This window comes from Lissotriton helveticus, chromosome 9 (genome assembly GCF_964261635.1).
Source record: "Lissotriton helveticus chromosome 9, aLisHel1.1, whole genome shotgun sequence".
In the NCBI taxonomy this organism is placed as follows: Eukaryota; Metazoa; Chordata; class Amphibia; order Caudata; family Salamandridae; genus Lissotriton; species Lissotriton helveticus.
Window position 1 is genome coordinate 900334561 of NC_136070.1, and position 26333 is coordinate 900360893.

General features: G+C 47.2%; 1 protein-coding gene across 2 annotated transcripts in view; it reads left to right on the forward strand.

The window, feature by feature from the left end:
• Positions 1-26333, forward strand: part of BCKDHA (branched chain keto acid dehydrogenase E1 subunit alpha) — a 168521-nt gene that overhangs the window by 69155 nt on the left and 73033 nt on the right. For both annotated transcript variants that reach the window (XM_078661062.1, XM_078661063.1), the window contains 2 exons: positions 6400-6508; positions 6922-7083. In XM_078661062.1, coding sequence (XP_078517188.1) covers positions 6400-6508; positions 6922-7083 — 271 coding nt within the window. The remainder of the gene's footprint in view (positions 1-6399; positions 6509-6921; positions 7084-26333) is intronic.

The window sequence follows — 26333 nt, forward strand, 5'->3', positions numbered from 1 at the left end:
GTACTTGTTTAGCTGAAACAAATGTATGTTAAGGGTTTATGTTCCGTTTGGACCTGGAATTTTGTGCCCCAAAGATTTTTTTTTAAATGATTAATGGCCCAGTAGCATGCTAGGGCTTCTCTCTCGATTACGGAATAATTCCGTTCTGATTGACTCAAGGTGCGGGAAGCAAACGCTATGATGGTCTCACCCTCTTCCCCTTTCTGTGATAGAGTTGCTCCCAGACCTTTGTTCGAGGCATCGGTGCTTAAAATAGTTTTCTTTTTATGGTCAAAGGGGCCAAGAGCAGGTGATTCAATGATTTCTTGTTTTAATCTGTTTACTCTCTCACAGTGTTTTTTCTCCCACTTAAATTCTTGTTTAGCCTTCAAAAGTTCCCGTAAACTTTCAAATTTCTCAGAAAACAATGGAATGAACTTTGCGATATACTCAGGCCTGAAAAGGACTTGAGTTCTTCTTTATTTGAGGGGAATCGTGCATCTTTCACTGCTTGAATTAAGCTGTGTTTAGGCCTGATCCCTTTGTGTGAGATTTTATGTCCAAGGTAATCTACCGCTGTTACTTTTACCTTGCACTTGTCCCGCTTTACAGTCAAACCTGCCTCAGATAGTCTAGCACATACTTTCCTGAACACAGTGTCATGCTCTTCATCAGTAGCTCCATAGACTAAAACATCGTCTTGGAAACACATACTGTTCTCAATGGCTTTAAGCACTTGCTGCATCATTTTTTGGAAAACTGCGGCAGCTGAAGCAAGGGCGAATGGCATCCTCCTGAACATATACGTGCCGAATGGGGATGAGAATGCAGTCAAAGGACTGGGCTCCAGGTGGAGTTCAACCCGGTAGTACGCCATGGATAGATCAATAACAGAGAAGAATTTGGATTTTCCCATTGTGCTCAGCATTTCATTAATATTGGGGAGGGGGAATCTCTCAACCCAAATATTCTCGTTAAGGCAGCATAAGTCAATGCAAAGGCGGATGCCTTCCCCGTTAGCGTTCAAAGCAATAACAATGGGTGCTAGCCACTCAGAAAAATCAATCGGCTGTATGACCCCTAAATGGCAAAGTTTGTCTAGTACAACTTTCAGAGGCTGTCTTAAAAGGAGGGGAACTTGGCTGGTTTTATGGACCACAGGTTTGGCACCAAGTCTGACCTTTATTTTATGTTGGTATTTTCTCAAAAGTCCCAGTTCATCAGCAAATAGACGTGGGAATTCGTCACAAAGAGTCTTCCCCAGATCAGCATCTTCCACTAGGATGACCTGTTCCTTAATATTGGGGTTGAGTATGATGGCGAGCTCCTTTTGGTGTTTCCACCCCAAAAGGTTAGATCCTGCACTCACCAGATACACTTTTCCTCCCGTGGACTTTCCTTTAAAGTTTATTTGTGCTTCCAACATGCCCACCAGGGGAATAGGATCTTTGGTGTAACCTTGTGGTGTAATATCTGGTTTATTTATTTCTGTGCTTTGATCTCCCAAGAATTTCTTGAAATCTTCCACGTTCAGCAAGGTAAAGGGGGAAAGTCTGCAAACATTTCTATAGATTTGTTATTGAGTAATATTTTACATTTAGGGTAATCCGGAACGGAACCATCACATGTACTTTTCACTTGAAAAATGAACTTCAGTTGTTCATCACTCTCGACTTTAACTGCTTTGACTTGGCAGCTGTTTCCATCCTTACAAACTCTGGCTAAATGTCCTCTTCTATTGAACTTCTTGCAATGAGCATTGCATGCAGTACAGAATGGACTATTGGCTAAATTGATATTGCTCCCACATCTGTAGCATTTGAGGCCAGTATGTTCCTTTATAGGTTTGTTGAGTGGTTCCCCTTTATTTTTGACTTTCAATAAATTATTGAGAGGCTCTTCTACCTGTACCGAAGCCACCACTTCCTCAGTTACTTTTATCTCTTTCATGCATTTGGCAGTGTGTTCAATCGATTGGGCTATGGATATAGCTTCTTCCAATGGGGGATTTTTGGCCAATAATTTTTCTTGTATCCTACTGTTACTCGTGCATCTGACTAACTGATCTTGCATAAGAGAGTCATTGAGTTCCCCAAAGTCACACCGTTGGGTGAGGCCTATTAACACCGCTATATAACTTTTAACAGATTCATTCTTGCCTTGAGCACGGTTGAAAAATTTGTGACTCTCTAAGACTGCGTTTATTTGGTCACCAAAATGGTTTCCTAACTTTACCAGAGTAATTTCGTATGCATCTAGTTCCTCATCCTCTTCTAATTCCGGTTCAGGCAGGGTCTCATACACTTTACAACCCTAAACCCCCAAATTATGTAAGAGAATGTGCTGTATGCGCACTGCTGAGAACCTTTCTCCCCCCCCCCATGGCAATTAAATAAGACTTGAATAGTTTAGTCCATTCTTTCCAGTGGATATCAGGTTCCCCGCATTCGTTTAAAAATGATGGAGGTTGACAGATCCCCGGCGTGCCCATGTTTGGGTCTGGTGTACACAGGGGTGTGGGGAGAAATCCAGAGAAAAAATGATTTCCAAGTGAAAATCGGTCACTGAAAATTGTAGGATGTTGTAACACTGCTCAAAGATGTCCCAGACATGGGTTAATGGTGGCTAGACCTTGGAGATGGTAAAAGTTAGTAAGTTGCCCCCCTCCCCACCCTTGGATGGCTGATAACAACCAAAACTAAAGAAGTGGTAGAGGCAGGGTGATTAGAGATGAGGAAAAACAAGAGGGTGCTCTTCTCTAGATAACAACAGCAGTGGATAGGGATTCTCGTAGTGCCCTCGTGAGACCAAGAACTGGGAGCCTGGGCAATATTGATGTAGGTGGCAACAGTCTTGAGAAATGAAAGAATATTATATTGTGGTCACTGTAAAAAACTTAAAACCCAAATCCACACAGTCTCGAGGAGCAAAAATATAGCGTGAGTCAGTTAGGTTATAAGTAATTGCCCACTGTAGCAGTACAATTGAAATCTGATGCACCGAGGATTTGACTGCTATAATGAAGGTAGTAAAACAGTCACATGTAGAAGGTGAGCTGAATCAGTGAAACCACAGCTGTATCGCGTAACAATGCTGAGGAGGAGAAGGAGGCTAATCGCAGAGCATCTTGTAGGAGAGTAGGTCTGCTTCCCATGGTTACCCCCACTTTTTGCTGTGATTCTCTGGATTTTCGACTTTAGTGTGGCTGTGGACCTGTTAATCAGGCCCACAGCCCAGCTGATCTCCCTCTAAATTGATACCATGTACTTTAGGTACATACCAGATTGGTTACTGGGTCACCCTTGTGAGCCCCTGGATGGTGTACCATAGGTACCCAGGGCATAGGTGCACCCTAGGCCTACCAGGAGCTGCAGCATGTATTTTGCCACCCCTGGTTTGCCTTCCAAATTGACACCACAGGTCTGTTCACACAGCCTGGGTAAGGTGGTGTATTCACCCCTTACTTAGATATAGTATACCTATATCTATATACACATCTAGACACATATACACCTATAAGTCACTCCTATGGCAGGCCTTGACAATCCTGGAGGCAGAGAGCTTGGTTTTATGTGAGAGGGTGCCCTAGCATGAGCTGAGCCCCTCTGCAGCTTTCTGAACCATCTCCTTATAGATGTTCTATGATATAGCCATACCATATACTCTTCAGTGCATTATAATCCTCGTGGTTAATGCTAACTTTGGTTTGGCTTTATCAAAATATGCTGTGTAAGGTGTCAACCACTTTGGAATACAATCCCCCCGCCAGTCCTGGCGGCGGGGGTAGCATTCCACCCTTCTAGAGGAAGAAGACGTGTAGTTACTGGTTTACCTAGTTAAAGTTAAACAGAGCCGCAGCATCACAAAATGGATGCTGCTGCCACAGACACGAGTCTGCCCTCCTGCTGCTGGACGAAACTTCGGCAGGGGAGGACTGGACAATAGGTTTCCTGTCCAGGGAGGTGCTGGCACCTCCCCAGACTTGCTTTAGTGTATTGGGGCAGGGAGGGTTGCATTCAGTGAATGCTTTTCAGACACTGCCTGGGGCACACTAGGTGCTCCATGCATTTCCCAGTTCAAAACGGTTGGTGGGGCCAGCTCTGGCGTGAAACTGGACAAAGGAGAAGGGGTGTAACCACCCCCACCCCAGGTCTACCCATAGGAGGGACCTTAGAGTTGGTCAACCCCTAAACTTTTCTTAAGTATAGAACCCCAGTCCCTAGGACTTTAGATTACCCTGGACGAAACTGAAACATATATCCTGGACCTTCGACATTCCATTTCGACTAGAAGACGGAAGACATCTCCCTTGTGGTCAAGGAGTGGACACGAGAGATGTGGGACCGGAACTCCTAGCTTAATTTGCTCTCTGAAGTCTTAGCCTGAATACTGCTCACCATTGCTACCCCTAGGATAGCTTTCTATAAGGTTGACTTTACAACCACCATCAATAAGGGTCGATTAGACTGGTGCAAGGTGCCCACTAGAACTAGTGGACATCATATGCCAGGCTAACTTCTCACTCGCCTCACTGTGTGGCATGATGAGGAGAATGTTGCAGCACAAAGCACCTCACCGTGATCAGCTGAAGCGGAGGGTGCCTCACCACGTAACAATGCTGAGGAGGAGAGGAGAAGGCTACTTTATCCTCGAACAGGATCCGGAGAAGTTTTGAGGGGAGGTTCTGGCGGCGGTAGGCGTGGACAAGGACGTCCAGGATACATGGCAGGGAAGGCAGGGGTGCGGAAGGAGGCAGCTGAGACTGAGGGCAGGCCAGTAGCAGCGGCTGCCAGGCACCGATGAAGGATTCCGGCGTGGGGTTGAAAACCTCAGGAAAACGTCCAATAGCGCCTGGGGAGCAGTGAAAGGCAGTGCTGCAGGGCGCTCCGGGGATACTCGGCACCTGAGCCTAGTCACGCTCCGAGGACCCCGATGAACAAATCAGCAAACTCACCAGAACGGCCAAAAGGTAGCTGGTGCTCCGGATGGCACAACAGGGAAACACACTCCGATGACCCCGGTGCTAGGTTCTACGACACTCACTGGAGCGGCCAAGATGATCTGGAGCACAAGAAAGGCCCACAGGAATCCGGAGTCGGCCGCCACCACACAAGGCTGAGACACCGCTCTCGCGGAATGAAGAACTGAACTACTGCCCAACACGCGCTGACTCCGGTACCAGAGAAGGCACGATCTACCTCAGGTAAGAGGCAAAACCTCGAAGAAATCAGGCTGCCAGGAATCCCTTGAAGTGGCAACAATTAAACTGAGCGAGGAAGTCCGCAGATTGACACGCTGAAGTGCAGATGAGACATGAAGGTAACTCTGTTAGAGCAATACACAGCAGTACCGTTTCATTGAAAGTCGAAGCGCGTCATTTTCCTCCATGAATGAGAGAGCATAGAAAGGGGAGATGACGAGAGCTGCCCCCTGCGCAGGACCGTCGCCAGTGTTGTAGCTCCATAAATTATTCACTCATAGACTGGAGTAATTGGTAAGTGCTGTTTATTCTGGTCATCCACTCTCAGAATCACGACTTGCCAACATTCTAACATGAACTCCCGGGTGTACTAACTGGTGTGGAGGAGGAGGGGTGGGAGGAAGATTCTAAAGGGAAAGGCGGAGGGGAAGATTACAACACTTTCATATACACTTAGCCCCTGACACCATCCTTCCGAACTCCACTTCCAGCCACTCCACTTTCTCCTTCTTACTATTTGATCCCTGGTTCCCTTTTTGCTTTTTACTTCTACTTTTTGCGATATAGTTCAAACTTTCATAAATGCACAATTGTGTTCGAATCAGCAGCTTCCGTGTTTTGTTGTTTCCTTTAAAAAATGCTTTAAATCAAGTTTTTTTAAAATAGATTATTCCTGGAGACCCCTCATTGAATGCAGGGTAAAGCAGCATCCTCCTGAAAGCTTACTCTTTGACTGCAGGATCAAACCGCATTCCCCTCGAGGAGCAAATTCCCATAATGCTTTGTGAAGACTGTCATTTTGTAAGAGGATGGGTCCTGTATGACCAGGTGATATAGGAATTCAGCGTCAACCAAGGAGATTCACAGGCCTTTATTACGTTAGTGATTTAATGTGCTTAAGTGGGACTTTGTATCTACACCACTATTGAGGTTGCAGAAGTTGATACAGGGATAAATTGTACTTGTCTACCTCACAGACACCACCATTGGCGAGCGCTGGTTCAATAGTCACTTTTCTGCGCAACTTGGCACTCTCAGGTTCAAGTCAATATTTCTCACATTGCACACTATCAACATAACACCCTTAAGACAGTAAAATTCTGGCAATGGTATGGTGGCCAATAAACCTCTTAGACTATGGAGTACACTTTTTATTTATGGTAAAGGATTGGTTTGTTGAGTCTGCTAAAGACTAGTGCTGATTAATTTGTTTCTTGCAGGGTCGAATCTCCTTCTACATGACAAACTACGGTGAAGAGGGCACACATGTGGGCAGTGCCGCAGCTCTGAATGACATAGACTTAGTCTTCGGGCAGTACAGAGAAGCAGGTAACTGGAGCTAAAGTTGCCTCTAGAAAGCACTCCTGTTAATGGTGTATAAATTAAATAATTTGTTGCTGCAATCATTGTGTGTGTTAATTCTTGTGTTGTCCTCACCACGCTTGAAAGTAAACTCGGTGCTTATTTGGAGCTGACATAGGCAGGGAGGCTTGATATGTCTCCACAACCTCGTAAATAATATCTTGTTTTAACATTTCCATCAGTTGTAATTTGATTAGCGGTATGACATATATGCAGAAAGAAGCTTACCAATGACGTTCTTTCTTCACCAAAGTCTAAAAACGTGTTGAACTGTGACAAATTTAATATGTTGCCACCAGGACAACTTTTCCCCTGCAGCTATGTGCAGTTTCCTGGACTTGTTTCTGTTTAATTGTGACTATGTGTCTTGTTTTCCATAGGTGTCTTGATGTACCGTGGCTACCCTCTTGACCTCTTCATGTCGCAGTGCTACGGCAATGTCTCAGACCCAGGCAAGGGTCGCCAGATGCCGGTGCACTATGGCAGCAAGGACCACAACTTTATCACCATTTCCTCTCCTCTGGCAACACAGATCCCACAAGGTGAGATGGCCTGGTTCTCAGCTAAATGGAGACACTCAAGAATTCCGAGTGGGCAGGTGACTTTATATTCTGTTTCTACCATATTTTAATTAGTGTCTTACTGATGGATGCGCTTATTTGTAAACTTAGGAGAGTGTATTGTAGAAGTTGCTGTTGCGTCCAGAAACACCATGGCAAGGTCATTATTTGAAACATACATGTGAATAAATTCGTTGCTACCAAAAGGAGTAAAGAATTGACATGGGGTAGCTAAACACTAAAGAGAAACAACTGAAAGTGGTCATATTAGCAGCAGATTTTATTGAGATAGAGTTCATATTGTGACCACGAAACGGGCACATGGTAATGGAAAAAAGCAGATTTGTTACAGTGTATTGATTGGTTACATTGTTTGTACTTCCTAGGAAAGCGAGGCATGTAACAGCAAATGTCTAAATCCCCATGACTTCGAGCTAACAACATTACTAACCAGTGCACAGAGCAAGCAAAGGAGGATTGCCAGCACTGGAGACCAGATATCTAGAGAGAGTGTGCTGACACTAATGACATCCCAGGTTGTTCCAATACATTCCCATTTGTTACCTCATACATGATACCAAGTCATACCACAAATCAAATTATCTCTTTGGGTCAAAATTAGATGTTACTTTTACCTAACTTAGTCGTGCTCCCATGTTCATCCTTGGATAAAAGACAATGTGCAGTTTGCACAGAAGTCTGCATCAAGCACATTAACCAATAGTTTAGCATTCAAGAAGCTTATGGCCTGCTGGTTCAGTGCACCAGTCGAGACACTTCACTGTCCCTGCCTCTTTGCTCTGATCCTACTTGATACATGGCTCTTTTTCTCCAGAGAGTACCAAACACTGGTGCCAAGAAAGAGAGAATTAACAGCTCAAACCTAAGTTTTACTACAGTTTCCACACATTCAGCCTTTTGGACCTTCACATGGATGTTGATTGGTGAACCTGGATCCATAGCCCAAAAAATTGGTTCTTCCAGGTGATGGATACAGAGCTTCAATAAGCCCTTTACGCTGTGGCTACTTGTTTAATGGTTGTGCCTCTGCTGCTCCAGGGTGGATATGTAAGAGAATTTACTGTGACCCATTCCACGAGTTACTCCTGTGCTGCTCCTTAGCTACAGGCTTATGCTATGGCTGGCTGTATAATGCGTGTTCCTCTGCTAGACGTGGTCGAGCACTTAACTAGGAAGATTCTCTGGTTCTGTAGTGCCCTTTTATAGCCGTCACGATTGACCGGTCCGAGCATATTCTCGGCTGGTGTATAATCCTCCTCTATTTTGGCTGCTCTTCATATGCTTTTGGTGTACTGTAAGTGCATATTCTACTACGACTGGCTTGACAATAACTATTCATATGTGTTGCTTCCTGCCACTCCTGGATGGACTCACTGTTGTCGGTTATATCATTTCTCCATTTCTGTTGGCTACTGCTTGTCTTTCTTGGGTAAACTCTCAAGAGCAGTTAGGTCTTTTATTGCCCATTCACATGGGTAGACTCCAAAGGCATACAATGCTTGGTTATGTAACAGTTGCTCCTTTGTTGCTCTTTCTGAAGTCATCAGAGCATATACTTTGACTGGTGGTATAATTCCCATTTTTATGCGTTGCACCCTGCGACTCTTGGCTAGACTCCTCAGAGCTTATTCTATGATTAGTTTGACTGGTGCCTCGCTTGTGTGGCTTCCAGACCATTTACTGTAGTTGATGGAAGGTTACACCTCCCAAAGATAGGACCTTAAACCTATGCTGTTTCTTAGGCTCATGTTCAGTATGGTTTAAATGGACATAGACCATTTAAAGATAGTAGATATCTTGGCAGCTCCTCTATCCGAAACATGAGAAAAAAACTTCCCTTGCATCTTAAGTACATTTCTTTGGTTAATGTGACAAGCCGTTTGCCCAGCACGCTAATGTCACAGTGCCAAGCACCAATCCGCAGTGGAGAGTCCCCGCTGGAAGGGCACAATGTCCCCTTTCCAGCAGTTCTTCTATCTGGTGGCTCACTGCTTGGGGATTGTTATTGGACCACAGTGCTGGAGAAGGGATTTATCCACTAGACTCCAAGGGAGAGAGGAGCAGCAACTTGAAACAAATGGAAGACCTATTGCCTTTAAAGGGGCAACTTGGGGATTAAGGCTCCACTCCCCCACCTCCCAGTGGGGCAGAAACCCCAATAGACCCCAGAAACATTCATTAAAAAGCCTGTTCCTCCATTATGGCACCAATAGTCTGAGACAGAAGACACCAGGAAAAAGCAATACAAAAGGGGGATTTGGGTGAGCCACCCTGGCATCATGCCACACCAAACGCAAAACCGCCCCAAAAGCTTTTCAGCCTCCCTCGCCATCCGGAGGGCAGAGTGAAGGGGGTCTATTCCCAATCTCCCTCATCTTTCAGAAACTCAACCAAATACCATGTAGAAATTATCAAAAAAGATGGCCTGCCCAGGCATCTGATGGTGCCCCAACCCCAGTATAGGTCCAGCAGTATTTGTGGCCCTGGGGTGAGGGTCAACAAAAAGAACACAACACCATGGAAAAGAAAAAAAAAGGCAAGTAAAGGTAGGGTGAGGTGTCCCGTCCAGGCATTGCCTCTGACCCCCACCCATAAAGCCCCACAGTCTTTCTGCCTCCCTGGGGCCTAAAGCATGCCCATTCCCGTAGGAAGATCTAGAAAATTTGGATTCTTTTAGTCAATGTTTTGACATATGGGCCAGCAGTAAGGGATTAATACCAATTTCATCTCATTTACCTTGTTGAGTGGCTGCACAGTTTGGGCCCTTTAACAGCCAGCAACCAAGAAACCCTGTAAAACGTGGTCATTTCTGAAATCTGAGATCCAGACAAATCCACGGTGGTGTGACTTCTATGGTGTTAGACCTGAATTCCTGGGCGCTAAGACACTCCAGTGTTACTGCGCTCCAATTGCATCAACTGGAGTGTTACCAATGGTGTCCTGGGGCCTCAGTACTAGTGGACCCAAAACTGTAAAACCAAGTATTTCTCTCCAGCACTTGACTCTCTCAAAGTAGTTAGACAGAGCAGCCTAAGGCTTACTCAAGGAGGTGAGTTGGGAATAGAGTACAGTGCACAACGCATTACCAGCTGATCAAATAAATGTCCAGTCAGTGCTTTACTTTTCATTAAAAGTAAAGTACTTTAATACACACAAGAGAATCATACTACACAGAAAACTAGGATAAACAGTGAAAACCGGATGTCTATACAACTCTTTGGGCCAGAGTTCTGGCCCCAAACAGTATTATACCGCCTAGACTCCGAGCACTATAAAAACACAGTTAACATGAAGACTCACAATTGGCATTGTATCTTAGAGACCATGTTGCACAGGGTTGCTCTCATTCGCTAGAGCCTTGATACCAATCTTTGGATTGAAAGGCAATAGTTTCCGCATATGATGTGAAGTCAAAGGTTCTTGATCAGCTCCTTAACCCCCACCCAGAGCAACAGAACTGCCCTCCGGTCCTGATTGAGGACACTGCTCTAGTGGCATCTGGGATCTGATCACAGGTCCTTGATGTCTAGGCACAGTTTACTGGAATCCCACTAGTCCAGCAGCCACTAGCTAGCTGTAGGAGGGTAGTGCTGGACAGAGTGCCAGTTCACCCTGATACCCCCAGATATCGCATAAATAAAGGTGGGGGGGGCAATTTCACTGGCCTGTATTCCCTAGTGACTGCTTGTACAGGCTCCCACAGCGCAGGGGAGGTGTCTGGGCAAAGCGATCTCATCTTCAAGAGCTGGGATCAAACTTCTCCTTCTCTGTCTCTCTTGATGTGCTACAAGCTTCCTTTCCTCCTTGTGCACTTGTCTGCAATTTCCTTGTTCAAAGCTCCAGCTCAACAAGCCTTACAGAAACAGCTAGTCCTGGCACATTTCTTTGCAGCAGAATCTATCAGCCATTGAGAAAACGTTCTCAAGTTCCAGACGCAGTGAGCAAGTGTCTTATCTTGCCTTTACACAGCGGGTCGCGGCTAGCTTCCTTTGGGCGGACCTGGTGTGGGCTGTCTCTTCAGTCATAGACCAGTTTTAAACAACAGCTGACCACTGAGGCCAGACCTCTGATAGATCGGCTGATCCAGTCAGACGGTCTGCTACATTTGAATCCTGCTTATACCTCCAAACACAAACCATTCATGGCGAGTTCAATGCATGACCAAAGCATGTACAGGATGTCCTACTGTCTTCCCTTGTACCTTCCCGTGCTGTTCCCTAAAGAGGAATGTTTATTAACTCCTGACCAGGAGGGAAGAACATGTCCTCTTAGCACCGTTAGGGCCGCATATAAGTACTGAGTGTTTACCCCAGCCCACCAGGCCTCTCCAAGGAAACGGGGAGGGCACAGGGGGAGCTGGGTTGCCCAGTAGAACAGCTTGCATTACACACAATGGCTCAACTCACTGTCCCTCCCCAGTACACTCACTGGCTCGCAAACACATGTCAGGTATACTAAGGCAAAAGGACCCCAGGCTAGGGATAGACTGCGCAGACTTGAACTGGAGGGTTGCTAGTGACCCACCCCCTCACTATAGATTTATTGCTGCCACCACTGTCAGTCTACCACAGCTTGGGTAGTGAGGGCAGTAGCACTATAGGGGTGCACTAGACATGCCCCCTCGACCTCAGAGCCAAGCTCTAGGGGCTCAATCCATGTACACAGGAACACCCTCAGTAGACATGTATGATTGCCATGCTCTATGAGATAGGGATCTAGAAACCATACAGTATTTTTTAAGTGACTTGCCTGGGGATCAGCATAAGGCAGGGGAAGCACTCTCTCCAGGGACATGCAGAAGACTTCCCGACACAGCATATGGATCCTGCAAAGTTTGGCCCATTTTAGAGCATGTTCTCGAACTAAAATGATGGCCTTCAGAAACAGTATGTAAGGGAGTTTGTGGCATTTTTCACTGCTGCTCCAATCGAGCCATTGTCTAGCTCTGGCATGTTTTGGAATGTAGTGAGTGCTGTTCAAATTTCCAGATTCACTCATTCCTACCCACTACTTTCTAAACTGAAGACCGCACATTGGCAAACAATATCCCTCTTCCCCCAAAAGCAGTATCATTTATCGATTTATAAAGTTTTTTATCGTGCAAACTTGGCCCTAGAAGGGTATCGGAGCGCTTTACGTACAATAAAATACCCCTACAAAACAACATACAGTGGTGCATAAAAGAAAGTACACCCTCTCAAGAATAAATAGTTTTACATGCTAATATACATATTTTACCCTCATTGATTTCTAAACTAGATTAATGGAATTGCATGTGACGACATACATAGATCTCACTTTCTCATTGTTTGAACAGCAAAAAAGTATTGAAAATGCAGTAGCCTTGTGTGGAAAAAGTAGTTGGAGTCCATTCGTGTGTAATCTCTTGTCTGTAAGAAAATCTTGGAGGAAAGCCGGCCACTCCTCCTTACAAAGCAAGCAGGCCAACGGCAGTGATACATTTAATGTGTTCTAAGACCTCTTAGGACAAAGGGATTGACTCATAGACCGAATTAGCCCTCCTCTATATATCCCTCTTGTGTTACTTTGGTCAGAATAAGTATTGGCGCATGCTCCATTTTCATAATTCATGGTCTCACAGTCTCTCCATACATTACACTCTGAATATGCACTGCTTTACAAGGAGGATAGGCCTGCTGTATGTTCTGTTCTTGTACATTCAGGTGTGAACTACATGTACTTCAATTGTAGCCATTTCCCAGGGGCAGTCGGACAGTCACTGGAGTACGTTGATTCCAACTTGCATCCTTTGCAGGGCAGTTCCTGATAGCTGATTCATGGGATAAAGACCCAAGAGCTTCTTAATACCTTGTTGCTTCTACCCTCTCCACTGGCATATTTGCTCCCTTTGTTAAGGCTTCCGTTATAAGATCCTTGTAACCCAATAATGTGTCCCCAACTGAGAAACTCAAGAGGAGTCTGTACTAATGTGGAAAAATTGTTTGCATGAAAAGTGTTGCCAATCGACCTGCTAAATGGTCTTGCAGGGAAAAATGTATCTGCATTATGCATCATGGTGCTTCAAGGTATGAGGGGTAATATGTGCGGAGGAGAGGGGCATTAAACATTTGCAAAAAGAACTGTTTTTAGTGAGATGGAGTTTGAGGTGGAGCTGCTTCTCTGCAAGGGTGGTTCACTGTGTACATGGTGTCAGGGTACACTGATGTCAGTAGCTGATGAGTAGTGTGATGACTGCTGTATTGCTCTTGTTGCTGGGCGATAACAACTGTCTAATTGTCTAATACCTCATATGATTTTGAGGGACATTTAAACCATTACTGCATCCAGCAAAAGGCATTTAGGCTTCATTATAAGACACGCAGGGCATTTCTATTAATACTAGTGTTACAAAGTTATACACTAAGTAGACTTTCCTGTTGGAAGACGTACTCCAGTTTAACGAGCCAATTGCCTCCGGTCCACAATCGTCGTCTTCTTGCCAGGACAATGTCTTATATTAGTCGAACCAACCTCTGTCTCATGTTTATACTTGAGTACCTATCTGAAACGTTTCTAGTATGGATCACATGGTTAAATTCTTACCAAGAGCATAAGAAACTGTATAGATAATCCCATAGAAATGTTAGTGAAAAACCTTCACAAATGTCAATAATCTTAATGGTTTTCAGCAGAGCATGCAAGAATCTAAAATGTGCACATTTAGTGCCAAGGAAAGCATAGGTTCGAGGCATGTGGGCTGCTAAATTCATATCTATAGCATAGATCGCCGCCTAGTGTTGGGTCCGGATGATTGCACATTGTTGTCCTGGAAGAGTCTTCGAAGTATCACGAGATAGGTGGCTCCTCCCCTGGACTACAGTGCGCATGGGCATCGACTCCATCCCCAGATTGTTTTTTTCCGCCATTGGGTTCGGGTGTGATTTCGACGTCTCCTGTTCGGAATCGTGATTGAACTTCTTTGCACCGTCGGTATTGTTCGCGTTCGGTCCCGTATATCTTCCAGCTCGTGGAGTCGGATATCCGGGGGGTCGTGTGACTCTTCGGTGATCGGGGCCTAGTCGACGCAGCAAGACTTCGACGGCATGGAACGGAGTCCGTTCAAGAAATGTCCCGTGTGTGGATCCAAGTACCCACACATTGACGTCCATCCTGTGTGCAACAAGTGCCTGTCGCCGGACCACGACGAGGCCAACTGTATGGCCTGTTCAAGATTCCGATCGAAGAAGACGATCAAGCTTCGGCGCGTGGCGCGCCTTGAGGCCCAGCGATCGGCTCTGACACCGGTGGACATCTTTGACGAGCCCGAAGCAGACGAGCAAGTGCGTCACCTGCAGATTTCCCCTACACCGATGGAGGTCGAGTCCGACTACGGAGCGGACGTCCACAGTCCCGACATTGAGGAAATCGTCGAAGGTAGGGGACGACGAAGAAGCATTTGGGACCATGGAAGATAGCTCGGAGGATGAGCTATGCCCCGTTCGTACTCTTACAAAGGCCCAGGTCATGGGATCGCCACGCGGCCTTACCCAAGACCTTACACCACAATCCACGGCCCCGCCTTCCGGCCCGGCTATGGAGACCTCCGCGGAGCCGCCATTATTGAAATCGAAACCGAAACTGAAACCATCAGTATCGACAAAAACAAAGATGGCCGACACGCCATCGAAACCGAAGACGTCTGCTCCACCATCGACGCCGTCGTCTTCGGGGGCCTCCAAGCCGATGAAAGCTGTCGACCAGGCAAAGGTGCCGAAGGTGGTCAAGGATCCAAGCTCGAAGAAGGCCGTCCAGCCTGTGTCAACCAGGGCGGACAAGCCGACATCCAAGAAGGCTGTCGAGCCTACATCGGGACAGTCTGTTGCGCCGACAACCAAGGGGCCCGTACAGGCAAAGTCAGTGAAGGGCGCTGAGCCAAGGTCTGGGGTCGTGACTCCTAAAGGAAAACCTGTCGATCCGAAGCCGTCGGCATCGACGTCTGCGCCCGTGGACAGTGATCGAAGCGCACCGGTCAAGGGTGCTCCTGCGCCTCGGCCGGACGAACACAAGTCATCCGCGCTCGGGTCTTCCCCTGGGGGCGGACCAAGGACATCGGTCGGGTCGACGAAACCGTCCGCTTCCTTTACGAAGCAGGTCTCGGACTCCCTCAAGCGCCTTAAGGTCAAGGCTTTGGCATCGGAACTGAAGACTACTTCTGCACCGAAGACGGCGGATGCACCGAAACCCACCTCGGCGCCGATCCACTACACGTTGCCGCCTAAGGTGGCGCCGAAGGCCTTTGCACCGCGATCGGTGCCCAAGGACACTGTGTCGAAGTCCACTCACCCGGCTGGGACTTTGGGTCATCGACACCCTTTGGTTGAAGAACGGTCGGAGCATTTCATTGATGCGACACCGGGAAACTCACGCTATACAAGAGGAAAATAACTTCACAGCCTTTAGAGTCGTTTACTATTCCTCTGAAACGAAAGAAGCCTGCCCTTGAAAGACCAGTTCTGGTTGAGCAGATTCTTCCACAGCCCAGGAGGAGTGCCACACCTTCACCCACATACTCTGATGGGGATGATGGGGAGCAGGATGAGGAGTACAATTTTCCTGCACATACAGAGCCTGATGAGCACCAGGACTCATGGATGGACACAGGTGATCAAGGGGACCAGCAGGCGGTCCAGGATCCTCAGGTTTATAACGTCAAGCCGTCTCCCACTGAAGATTCTGCAGCATTTAATGCCTTGATTGAAAGGGCAGCTACAAACCATAAAGTGGAAATGCATGCTGACCCTGTGGAGGTGGACTTCCTTTTTGACACTTTCTCTACTGCTGAAAAAACTGTCAAGACTCTCCCAATGTTGAAAGGGGTCCTTAAGCATGCGGCAGACATTTTCAAGGAACCCACGAGATCAAGGGTTGTCAACCCACGGATTGAGAAGAAATGCAGACCGGCACCTGGCGACCCGACCTACATAAGGGGCCAGTTGCCTTTGGACTCTTTGGTGGTCTCTAATGCCCGCAAGAGGGCAAACACCCAAACCACGGGTGAAGCTCCTCCCCCAGACAAAGAGTCAAAAGTGCTGGAGGCATCTGGGAAGAGGGTAGCAGCTCAGGGATCCAACATCTGGCGCATCTCAAACACGCAGGCTCTGTTGGCCAGATACGATAGGGCACACTATGACACCCTAGAGCAGCTGTTGCAACACCTTCCAGATCAGTTTAAAGAGGGAGCTGAAATGCTTATCCAGGAGGGGAAGCTCATCTCCAACGCTGCTATAAAGTGTGCGCTAGATGTTGCGGACACAGCAGCGATCAACACTAGTGTGATGTTGAGGCGTCAGGCATAGCTCCGCATCTCGGGATTCAAGCCAGAGATGCAGACTACTATCCTCAACCAGCCCGTTAATCCAGACAGGTTGTTTGGTCCAGAGGTGGACACCACCCTGGAGAAGATCAAGAAAGATACCGAGACTGCCAAGTCCATGGGAGCTCTCCAGTCACAACAATTTAGAGGGAACACTTTTCGTCGCTCAGGCAATCGAGGTGTTAACCGAGGGCACATGTCGCAGCAGACGCCATTCAATAAAAGTGGTGCGCAATCCTCCTACAGCAAGCAGGGCAGAGGTGGATACAGAGGAAACAGTGCCAAGGGTAGAGGCAGAGGCAACAACAGTTCCCGTTCCTCTGCCGCCAACAAACAGTGACTCCCTGTCACTGCCCCCCGACCATCCAACACCTGTCGGGGGAGACTCCAACCGTTCCTGCCAGTCTGGAAGTCCATCACCACAGACAGGTGGGTCAGGAAACTTATCCAGTTCGGCTATTGTTTGGAGCTGACATCCGCTCCACCAAACATACCCCCAAGACACCGTCCTATGTCAGCAGAGCACTTGCACTTATTGCAGCAGGAGGTTCTGGTGATGCTGCAAAAAGGCGCAATAGAGCTCGTGCCAGTGGAGGAAGAAGGCACAGGAGTTCATTCCCTGTACTTCTTAATCCCAAAGAAGGACGGCTCACTCAGACCGATTCTAGACCTACGCCCCTTGAACCAGTTCATTCTTTCAGAACACTTCCACATGTTGACACTGCAGCAGGTTCTTCCCTTGTTACAACGGGGAGACTTCCTCGCAACCTTGGACCTCAAAGATGCTTACTTTCACATACCACTCCACCCATCCCACAGAAAGTACCTCCGGTTCACCATCCAAAACCGGCATTACCAGTTCAAAGTACTCCCCTTCGGAGTGACCACTGCTCCCATAGTGTTCACAAAATGTCTGGCGACAGTGGCGGCCCACCTTCGGAGACAGAGTATACATGTCTACCCTTATCTGGACGACTGGCTCGTTCAGGCAAAGTCAGCCCAGCAGTGCGCCACAGATATGTCCCACACCATTCACCTCCTTCACAGTCTAGGATTTACACTGAACTACCCGAAGTCGCACCTTCAGCCGGCCCATGTGCGGCAGTATTTGGGCGCTACAATCAATACTCTGGCTGCCACAGCTCCGCCAAACCCGGCGAGGATCGACAACATCCTGTCACTGATCCAAAAGTTCAGACTGCAACACTCACTCCCAGCGAGAGTGTTCATGCAGTTGATAGGCATGATGGCCTCCTGCATCTTCATAGTCCCGCACGCCAGGTTGCATATGCGTCCGCTCCAAGAATGCTTAGCGCATCAGTGGACACAGGCTCAGGGACAGTTGAACGACCTAGTGTTGGTGACGGGTCGGGCATACAGCTCTCTGCATTGGTGGAATCCACACAACCTTTGCAAGGGCCGACCGTTCCAAGAACCTGTGCCACAGATTACACTAACAACGGACGCGTCTCTCCAGGGATGGGGGGCTTGTGTGCTCCACTACACTGTGCAGGGACTATGGACAACGCAACAAAAGAAGATGCACATCAACTACTTAGAACTGATGGCAATCTTCATGGCTCTCAAGTCCTTCAAAGTACATCTGTGCAACAAAGTCGTGTTGATCCGGACGGACAACATGACAGCCATGTACTACATTCAAAAGCAGGGAGGTACGCACTCTCCACAGTTGTCTCATCTGCCTCAGAGCATGTGGAAGTGGGCCATTCAGAGGAACATCTTCCTCATGGCGGAACACCTCCCGGGTACGGACAATCAGATGGCGGATCTGCTCAGCAGGTACAGCCACCAGATGCACGAGTGGGAGTTACATCCATCAGTACTCCGCCCGTACTTCCAGCAGTGGGGTTATCCAGAGATAGACCTGTTTGCCACGGGGGAAAACGCAAAATGCCAAAGCTTTGCCACCCGGTTCCCTCACCCACTATCGCAGAGCAATGCGATATGGATGAACTGGTCAGGCAGATTTGCGTACGCTTTTCCCCCAGCGCCTCTCATTCCGCTGGTGGCAAGAAAGCTAAAGCAACACTCGCTGACGCTCATCCTAGTTGCTCCAACGTGGGCGCGACAACCATGGTACACCACGTTCCTCGAACTCTCCGTGGTACCGCATCAAAGACTGCACCTCACACCCCGGCTCTTAACGCAGAACCGTGGCGACATTCAGCATCCAGATCCGCAGCAGCTCAATCTGGCGATCTGGCTCCTGAGGTCTTAGAGTTTGGCTACCTTGATTTGCCCCCTGACTGCATGGACATCATTCGGGAGGCTCGGAAGCCCACTACCAGAGCTTGCTATGCAGCGAAATGGAAGCGGTTTGTCATCTACTGTACAGAGCACGCTATCGACCCGCTCGATGCATCCATTCCTAATATCATCTGCTATTTGTTGCATCTTTACAAATGCAATCTAGCATACGCTTCCATTCGGATACACTTATCCGCCATAGCGGCTTATCTCCAAAACAGGCAGCATCTCTCTGTCTTCCGGGTGCCTGCCATTAAAGCATTCCTGGAAGGGCTGAAGCGCGTCATCCCTCCCAGAACCCCGCCAGCTCCTGTGTGGAACCTCAATGTGGTACTCACCAGATGGGTCCCCCGTTTGAACCTCTGCATTCATGTGAGCTTCAGTTCCTCACATGGAAGGTGGCTTTTCTCATTGCCATCACGTCTCTAAGACGTGTTAGTGAGCTACAGGCGCTCACAATTCAAGAGCCATTTATACAAATTCGTTCAAACAGGGTGGTGCTGCGCACTAACCCCAAATTTCTCCCTAAGGTGGTGTCGCAGTTTCTTGTCAATCAAACCATCGAACTGCCCGCATTCTTTCCCAACCCAGAAACGGTAGCAGAAAGGATGCTCCATACGCTTGATGTCAAAAGAGCGCTTATGTACTACATTGACAGAACACAACCTTTTAGAAAGACACAGCAACTCTTTGTTGCCTTCGCAGCCCAGCATAAAGGCAACCCCATTTCCAAAGCAGGAATAGCCAGGTGGATCATTAAGTGTATTCAGATTTGCTATCAGAAGGCTAAGCGCACTTTAACGGTCCCCCCAGAGCACACTCCACACGCAAGTTGGGGGCCTCCATGGCATTCCTGGGTAACATTCCTTTGGAAGACATTTGTAGGGCAGCCACTTGGTCTACACCACATACGTTTACCAAACATTACTGTGTAGATGTGCATTCCAAACAGCAGGCAGCTGTAGGACAGGCTGTTCTTAAAACACTTTTTCAGACTTCTGCAGCTGGCACGGGCGGCCGCCGTTAATGGAGGGACTGCTATGTATTCTATGCTATAGATATGAATTTAGCAGCCCACATGCATCGAACTAAATATGCTACTTACCAGTATGCATCTGTTCTTGGCATGTAGGGCTGCTAACATTCATATCGCCCGCCCTCCTCCCCGGCGCCCGTAGCGGCTGCAGACTTTTCTTGCATTTAATCTCTAGCATGGCCATCACGTACACTGTTAAACTCCATCTTTGCCACAATGGCTAAAAACAATCTGGGGATAGAGTCGATGCCCATGCGCACTGTAGTCCAGGGGAGGAGCCACCTATCTCGTGATACTTCGAAGACTCTTCCAGGACAACAATGTGCAATCATCCGGACCCAACACTAGGCGGCGATCTATGCTATAGATATGAATGTTAGCAGCCCTACATGCCAAGAACAGATGCATACTGGTAAGTAGCATATTCAATGCCACAGTTGGTAAAATCAAGCTATACACATTAGAATTACACAATACAATATAAGGCACAGATTGGGAAACAGTGAGCAGAAGACAACCTGTTTTTCAACATCGCGTAGGGCATTGCCAACTGATATTTTAGTGCAGTTTCAGGTAATTCATCGCCCCTCCTTGGTTTAGGTGTCTGACAAACATTCTGTGCTGGAGTGTCGTGTAACCATGGTTCAGTTTTGGGCTGCGGGAATGCCCTCGGTCTGCTATTGCTCACACCGCCCAGCCAACAGGTTTGCAATGTGTAGAATGTTCTAGGCAGTTAAGTATTGGTGCTGGTGGAGCACACTGAAAATTCTGAATCTTTCTGTGCTCATTAATCATTGTGACAAGTAAAAAATGTAACCTATTATGAATTTTTGCCATACTATTAGTGCACCAGCCCTCCTCTTCTGGGGGTATGCAGTACATTAGTTTGCTTATTCGTCTCATGTTACGTGCTACATAAACTGTGGGATGTGATAGCTCTGTTCCTTACAGGGTGAATAATACACATAAGACCTCCCCAGTACTTCTCTTAAGGTTCGGGAAAAGGCTAAATAAGACACTAATATATCATAGAAATTCCCACTTGCCCTGTATTACTTCAATCACAGAATAAAGCACACAAAAATAAGACTCCATAACTTATATTTCATCAGAAATGTTCATTTCATTATTACTTTAACAAAAATGTCTATCATCACACATTCCACTTCTTTTTGTAAAACATACTGTAAACTGTAGGTCTCATACTCTACGTATTCTCATTTTGAGAAGATTTTCAAAGGTTAAAAAGTCGTTTTATAAGCCGGAAAATACGGTAGTGTTGAACATAAACCGGGCATAATGCAGGCTCTTGTAGCCCAAGTGGTGAAGGGGGCCCCTGTTCAGCCTGAGACTTATGATTATAGCCATATTCTGGAAAGGGGGTCATCACTTTGTATTACTTTCCTTAACAAAAAACTACAAGTCCCAAAATGCAATTTGTCTTCTGCGTAAAATACCAGAACCAGGTGTTGCACGAGATATGGGGCAAATTGGCAACTAGTGACATACTTAACAGTTCTAGCATCACAGTTCTGTTAAGTTAAATCTTTTAAAGCTCCGCCAGGGTATGAATGACAAAAAAAGTTACTGATTGTCCATTACCGAGTGGCTCCGGGCAACCGTTTTCTGTCTTTACTAGACATGGTTCGAAACGTCGTCGACCCAAAACACTAAATGCATAGTGTAATAATGACTGTTTGCATGCATATGTGTTTCTGTTGGATTATCTGCTTATGATTTATGATAACCAGATGACCTTATCTTGCCTACAACCTTGTTTTGTTCCTGTTTCCCTAGTGTGGAAGTCGGACATCGGCTGGTGTCCCACTTGTACGACATTGTATCGTAACATTTATACTTCTGATTACTAGAAATTAAACTGTCCGGCTGGACAAAGAAAATATAGCACTATCTAGTCTATATTTACTGTGTTCTGATTCAACTTCTGTCTAGGGACCATTGTCTCTGTTAACTAGTCGCTTTGGTGGAAGACACTTGATGCGCGATGGGAAAGCGAGAGTATTCGTTCATGATGACAAGGATATATCTGCCTGATTTCAACAGACCGAAAAAGTCAATAGCTACTTGTTGCCACACCCCATCTGGTAGTTCGGACATCTGCAGAGGGGCTGGCGGTTCGTCTCAACCCACTAACTGACATGAGGTGCAGTCATTAAGCGTGGCTTCCACCATTTGATCAAGTAGGGGAAACCAGACACGTTCTCGGAGTGCTTTCTTGATGGCTAATATCCCTCTATGTCCTTCGTGGGCTAAGTTGATGATCCCTTGTCGCAGTCGCTGAGGAATGACTATCCTCCCTCCTCTCAGCAATAAACCATCTGTGCTGACGGGCAGTTCCTCCTGGACGTGTCTGAACGCAACAAGTTCTTGGGTATCAACATCCGTATCGTGATGGTCGTTGCTTAGATGTCTCCATGAGTTGGTACGTATTCGGCCCATGGCATCTTGAATCATGGGATCTTGAATAGATGCTTCACGAATGGCTTCTAGTGGCACCGCCGGAGATCATTCATTGTCAACGACAAAGTGGATGTACTCTTCTGCTACAGAGCATCGTTCTAAGGTGTGTGACTGTGGGTGCCGTGACATGTAGTCTGCTGGGTTTTCCGCCTTTCCAGGTTTATGGACGATGGTGTAAATGTAATCTTGCAAACGTAAGCCCCATCTTTCTATTCGCGGGGGCATCTTCGCCTGTGGGTTGCCAAATATGGTGATAAGTGCTTGGTGGTCTGTGATGAGAGTAAAGTGTTTCCCATATACAAACAGGTGGAAGTGCTCACAGGCCCATACGACCGCATGGCTCTCCTTCTCAGGTTGTGAGTAAGCCTTCTCCGTGTCAGTGAGACTGTGGCTCGCATAGGCAACCACGTGACGTTGGTCTGCTTCGTTGTTGTATTGTGCAAGGATGGCACCCAGACCGACAGGACTGGCATCCACTGTGATCTCAGTCTTTCTTTTGGTGTCAAAGTAGGCTAAGTTGATGGCAGTGTTCACGTCTTTCTTGATTTTATTGAATGCACGTTCACACGCAGGTGACCACAGGAATTGTTGACCCTGGCGGGTGAGTTCTCTGAGCGGGTAGCTGATGGTAGCATAATCTTTAATGTAACAAGCACAAAAGCTCGCTAACCCCAGGAATGAACGAAGGTCACTAATGTCTTGTGGCTGTGGAGTGTCCGCAAGGGCAGACACCTTCTCAGGATCTGGTTTCATGCCATCTTTGGAAAAGATATGCCCATAGAACTTTAATGTCGACTTGTGTAAATTCACATTTATCCGGGTTGAGTGTGAGGTTGGCATTGAGTAATGCGTGACACACTCGGTCTAAGGCTTTGTCGTGCTCCGCTTGATTTTCCCCAAAGACCAGGATATCGTCACTGTAGTTAAAGGCATTTGGGATGCCTTGAATTACTTCCCGGATGGCTTCCTGAAATATCTCAGCAGCTGAGGATATTTCTACGTTTAAGCGTTTATAACGGAACAGCCTTGGTGGGTCGTAAAGGTTGTAGTTGCGGAACTTCTCATGCAATTCCAGCTGGTGATATCCCTTGTTGAGGTCCAGTTTCGAGAAAACCGTTGCTCCATTGAGGCAAGCAATCATATCACTGATATGAGGTCTGGGATGTCGTTCCCTTTCAATAGCCGTATCGGAGCGCGCATGTCCACACACAAGCGTACCTTGTTGTCTTGTCCTTTCTTGGGCACTACCACCACTGGTGATACCCAGGGAGTGGGCCCTGTGGATCGTTCAATGATATCCGTCCTCGGCAAGTCCTGTAACTCCATCATCTACTGCTTGCTGCAGATGAAAACGGTACCTTCCTGTGGTGTTGCACTATTGGTGATATTTGCTCATTGATATGTAGTTTGACTTTGAACTGGTTGAGTTGTCCAAGACCCTTGAATAGGTTTGGGAACTTGTTGACAATGTCCGGGGAATCATCTACCGTATATAGCAGTTCGACAGGCCTGAGGCGTTCTGCCGTCGGCAGACTGAGAAGGCAATCCGCTGCGTCAGGACCTTCGACCACGTGATTGTCGGCCTTGGATCTGTCGGTCCTTATAGGTCAGGGTCGTGCTGAACCGTCCCAGGCATGGTAATGGTTTCCTGGACATCCAGGTGTAGACTCGGACGGCTCCAGTTTTGGCCGGGGCTTCATGCTTTGGTATTCCAGGGCACATATGTAGTTCAGAGACGCCCTGAGTCCAGTACAAACTTGGCGGGATGACTCACTATTTGAATGTCCAGTTTTGGGTATTTTTTTAGTCTGTCAGGGTCTGACACCATGCATACATATTCATCGCTGTCTTGTGAGACAGGTGTGGGAGACGATGATTCCCGGGACGTTGACCTCTGGGATCTGTATGAGCTAGCTGACCGGACGCTCGACCTCGAGTGAGCGGCTTTTCCTTCCTTTCACTGCTCTCGCATGGTGGCGAGTTTCTGAGCTTGACTTGGTCGTCTTTATCTCCGATCGCCGTGTTTGACAGGCCACTTAGAAGTGATTTTCTCTTCCACAGAGGTGGCACTGTTGTCCTATGGCGGGACACTGTCCTGAGTGGGGATAATCTTGTCCGCAACTGTAACATTTTGAGGCTGGTCTGCTTGTCCTACAGCTTCGAGTTCCGTTGCGCGAAGACGTTGCCCGGAAGGTCTGTGTTGTTCTTCCTGGCTTGCGGTGGTCGGAACGGCGCTTCAAGTCTGTGTGCGACTGCATTCGAAACGCTTGCTCCTTTCTCTCAGACTTGCTAGTTTCCATGTTCTTGGCATGGTCTTCCGCTTGATCATTGATGCAAGTAAGTTCCTCTATTTCTTCAAGCGTGTAGTGTTTCTTTAACAACCGGTTGCGGAGTGATTCTGACTGGCACCCTTTCATAATGCGCAATCGCAGCACGTCTTCTATATTGAATGTATCGAAATCACAGTATCGGGCTAGGCGCCAAATGCGAGCAATGACACCACACATTGGTTCGTCCTTTAATTGCGACGCGAGGTTGAACGTATACCGTCGTAGTCTTAAGTTTCGTTTGTGCAGAAAGCCCGATCTAGAGCTCCTTTCACATCTTCGTATGAGGCGGCGCTGGCAGTAGGCAATTCTTTGATGATCTGTGCAATGTCTTTCCCTATCAAGTTTCGCAGTGCTATCAGTTTCTGCTTGGAGTCTTGTACTTGAGACCCCGTCATAAAGTCCTCAAAATCCTCAGCCCAACTCTTCCATTTAGGCCCCATGCTGTTCCCTGACGTCAGCTCCAGAGGTTCTGGCGGGTGCAGATATGACACTCCAAGTAGCATTGGATGTGGTTGCTGGGGTTGCAGGCCGACCCCATAGCAGCTGGACGTGAGGTGTCCGCTTCTACTGACATTCTGGGCAGAGCTGCAAGCTCTCCAGGCCAGACAAGGCCTTATTTGCTGGAATTCACTGTGTTTTTGAAGTTTTTGGAAGTTGCCCTGACTTCAAAATGGCCACCGGATAAGTGCCAATGTAGTCCTATGCCCGGTGCCCGACTCAAAGATTGCCGCCGGAGGGGGACGTGAATCTCTATCCTTTAATATCGGCTTCAGTTCTTTGCTGTTTTCCTCAAGGGCAGTCAACACTTTGGACTCACCCCTTCGTAGCTCCAGTCTTCGTGGCACGGCGCTCGGACAGCGCACAGCTCTCCTCGCGATTTTGATCGCGTTTTCGCGCTCTTTTGACTCGGCGTGCTGAAAACAGGCTGTTCTCCAGCTGCACGTTCACAGCGCGGGGGCAGCAGCAGTGGGTTGATAGTATCCCACCCTCGTCGCCAGTATAATGTCTACTAGCCCCCCCCCCCCCCCCCACCCCCACGGAAGACTCGAACTCGGGAGCTTGATGGCACCTTACTTTATTCTTTAAGGGCCATCGCCATACTGCCTTTGCCCCTGTCACTTCCTGTCCCTCCCCTTCCGCCTGCCCTGTCCCAACATCAGGGTCAGGCGAGGCGACATGACACACGTTGGCCTTGCACCTCCGATGACATTAGATCGTGTGGGGCAGCTCAATTATTCATGTATTGGGCTAGTGCTAACATAATGGGTTTAAATGACGTTTTATATTTCTGAACTGTGATTTGTTGATGAAAGGATACATTTGGTCATCCGATGCTTACCGTGCAGTTCTTCATTGCTTTTTATGGTGACATTTATTATAAAAGACTCTTGAATTTGTGGGCGAAACATATCTTTTTAATTTCTTCTAGGGATGCTGCCTGACTTTGTTGTTTTGTTGCATATTTTGGACTTGGATTATTTTGCAGATTTTACTCATTATTGCATTTATTTCGATTACCACGAGCCTTCATGGCACGTGATTTCCTATGTCCTACTGTTGATTTGTTTTAACTGAGCTATATTCTATGTTGTGCCTTAATGATTTTTATTAAACCTTCATGGTTTTCTCTAAATTACTTATCTCATACTCCCTTTCTGATTCAACACTTTCCCCTTATTGGCTGTATTTTTGCAGTGTTTTTTAATCTTGTCCTAAAGACCCATACCATTATCTATTCTGAGGTCAACACCATCCCTGACCC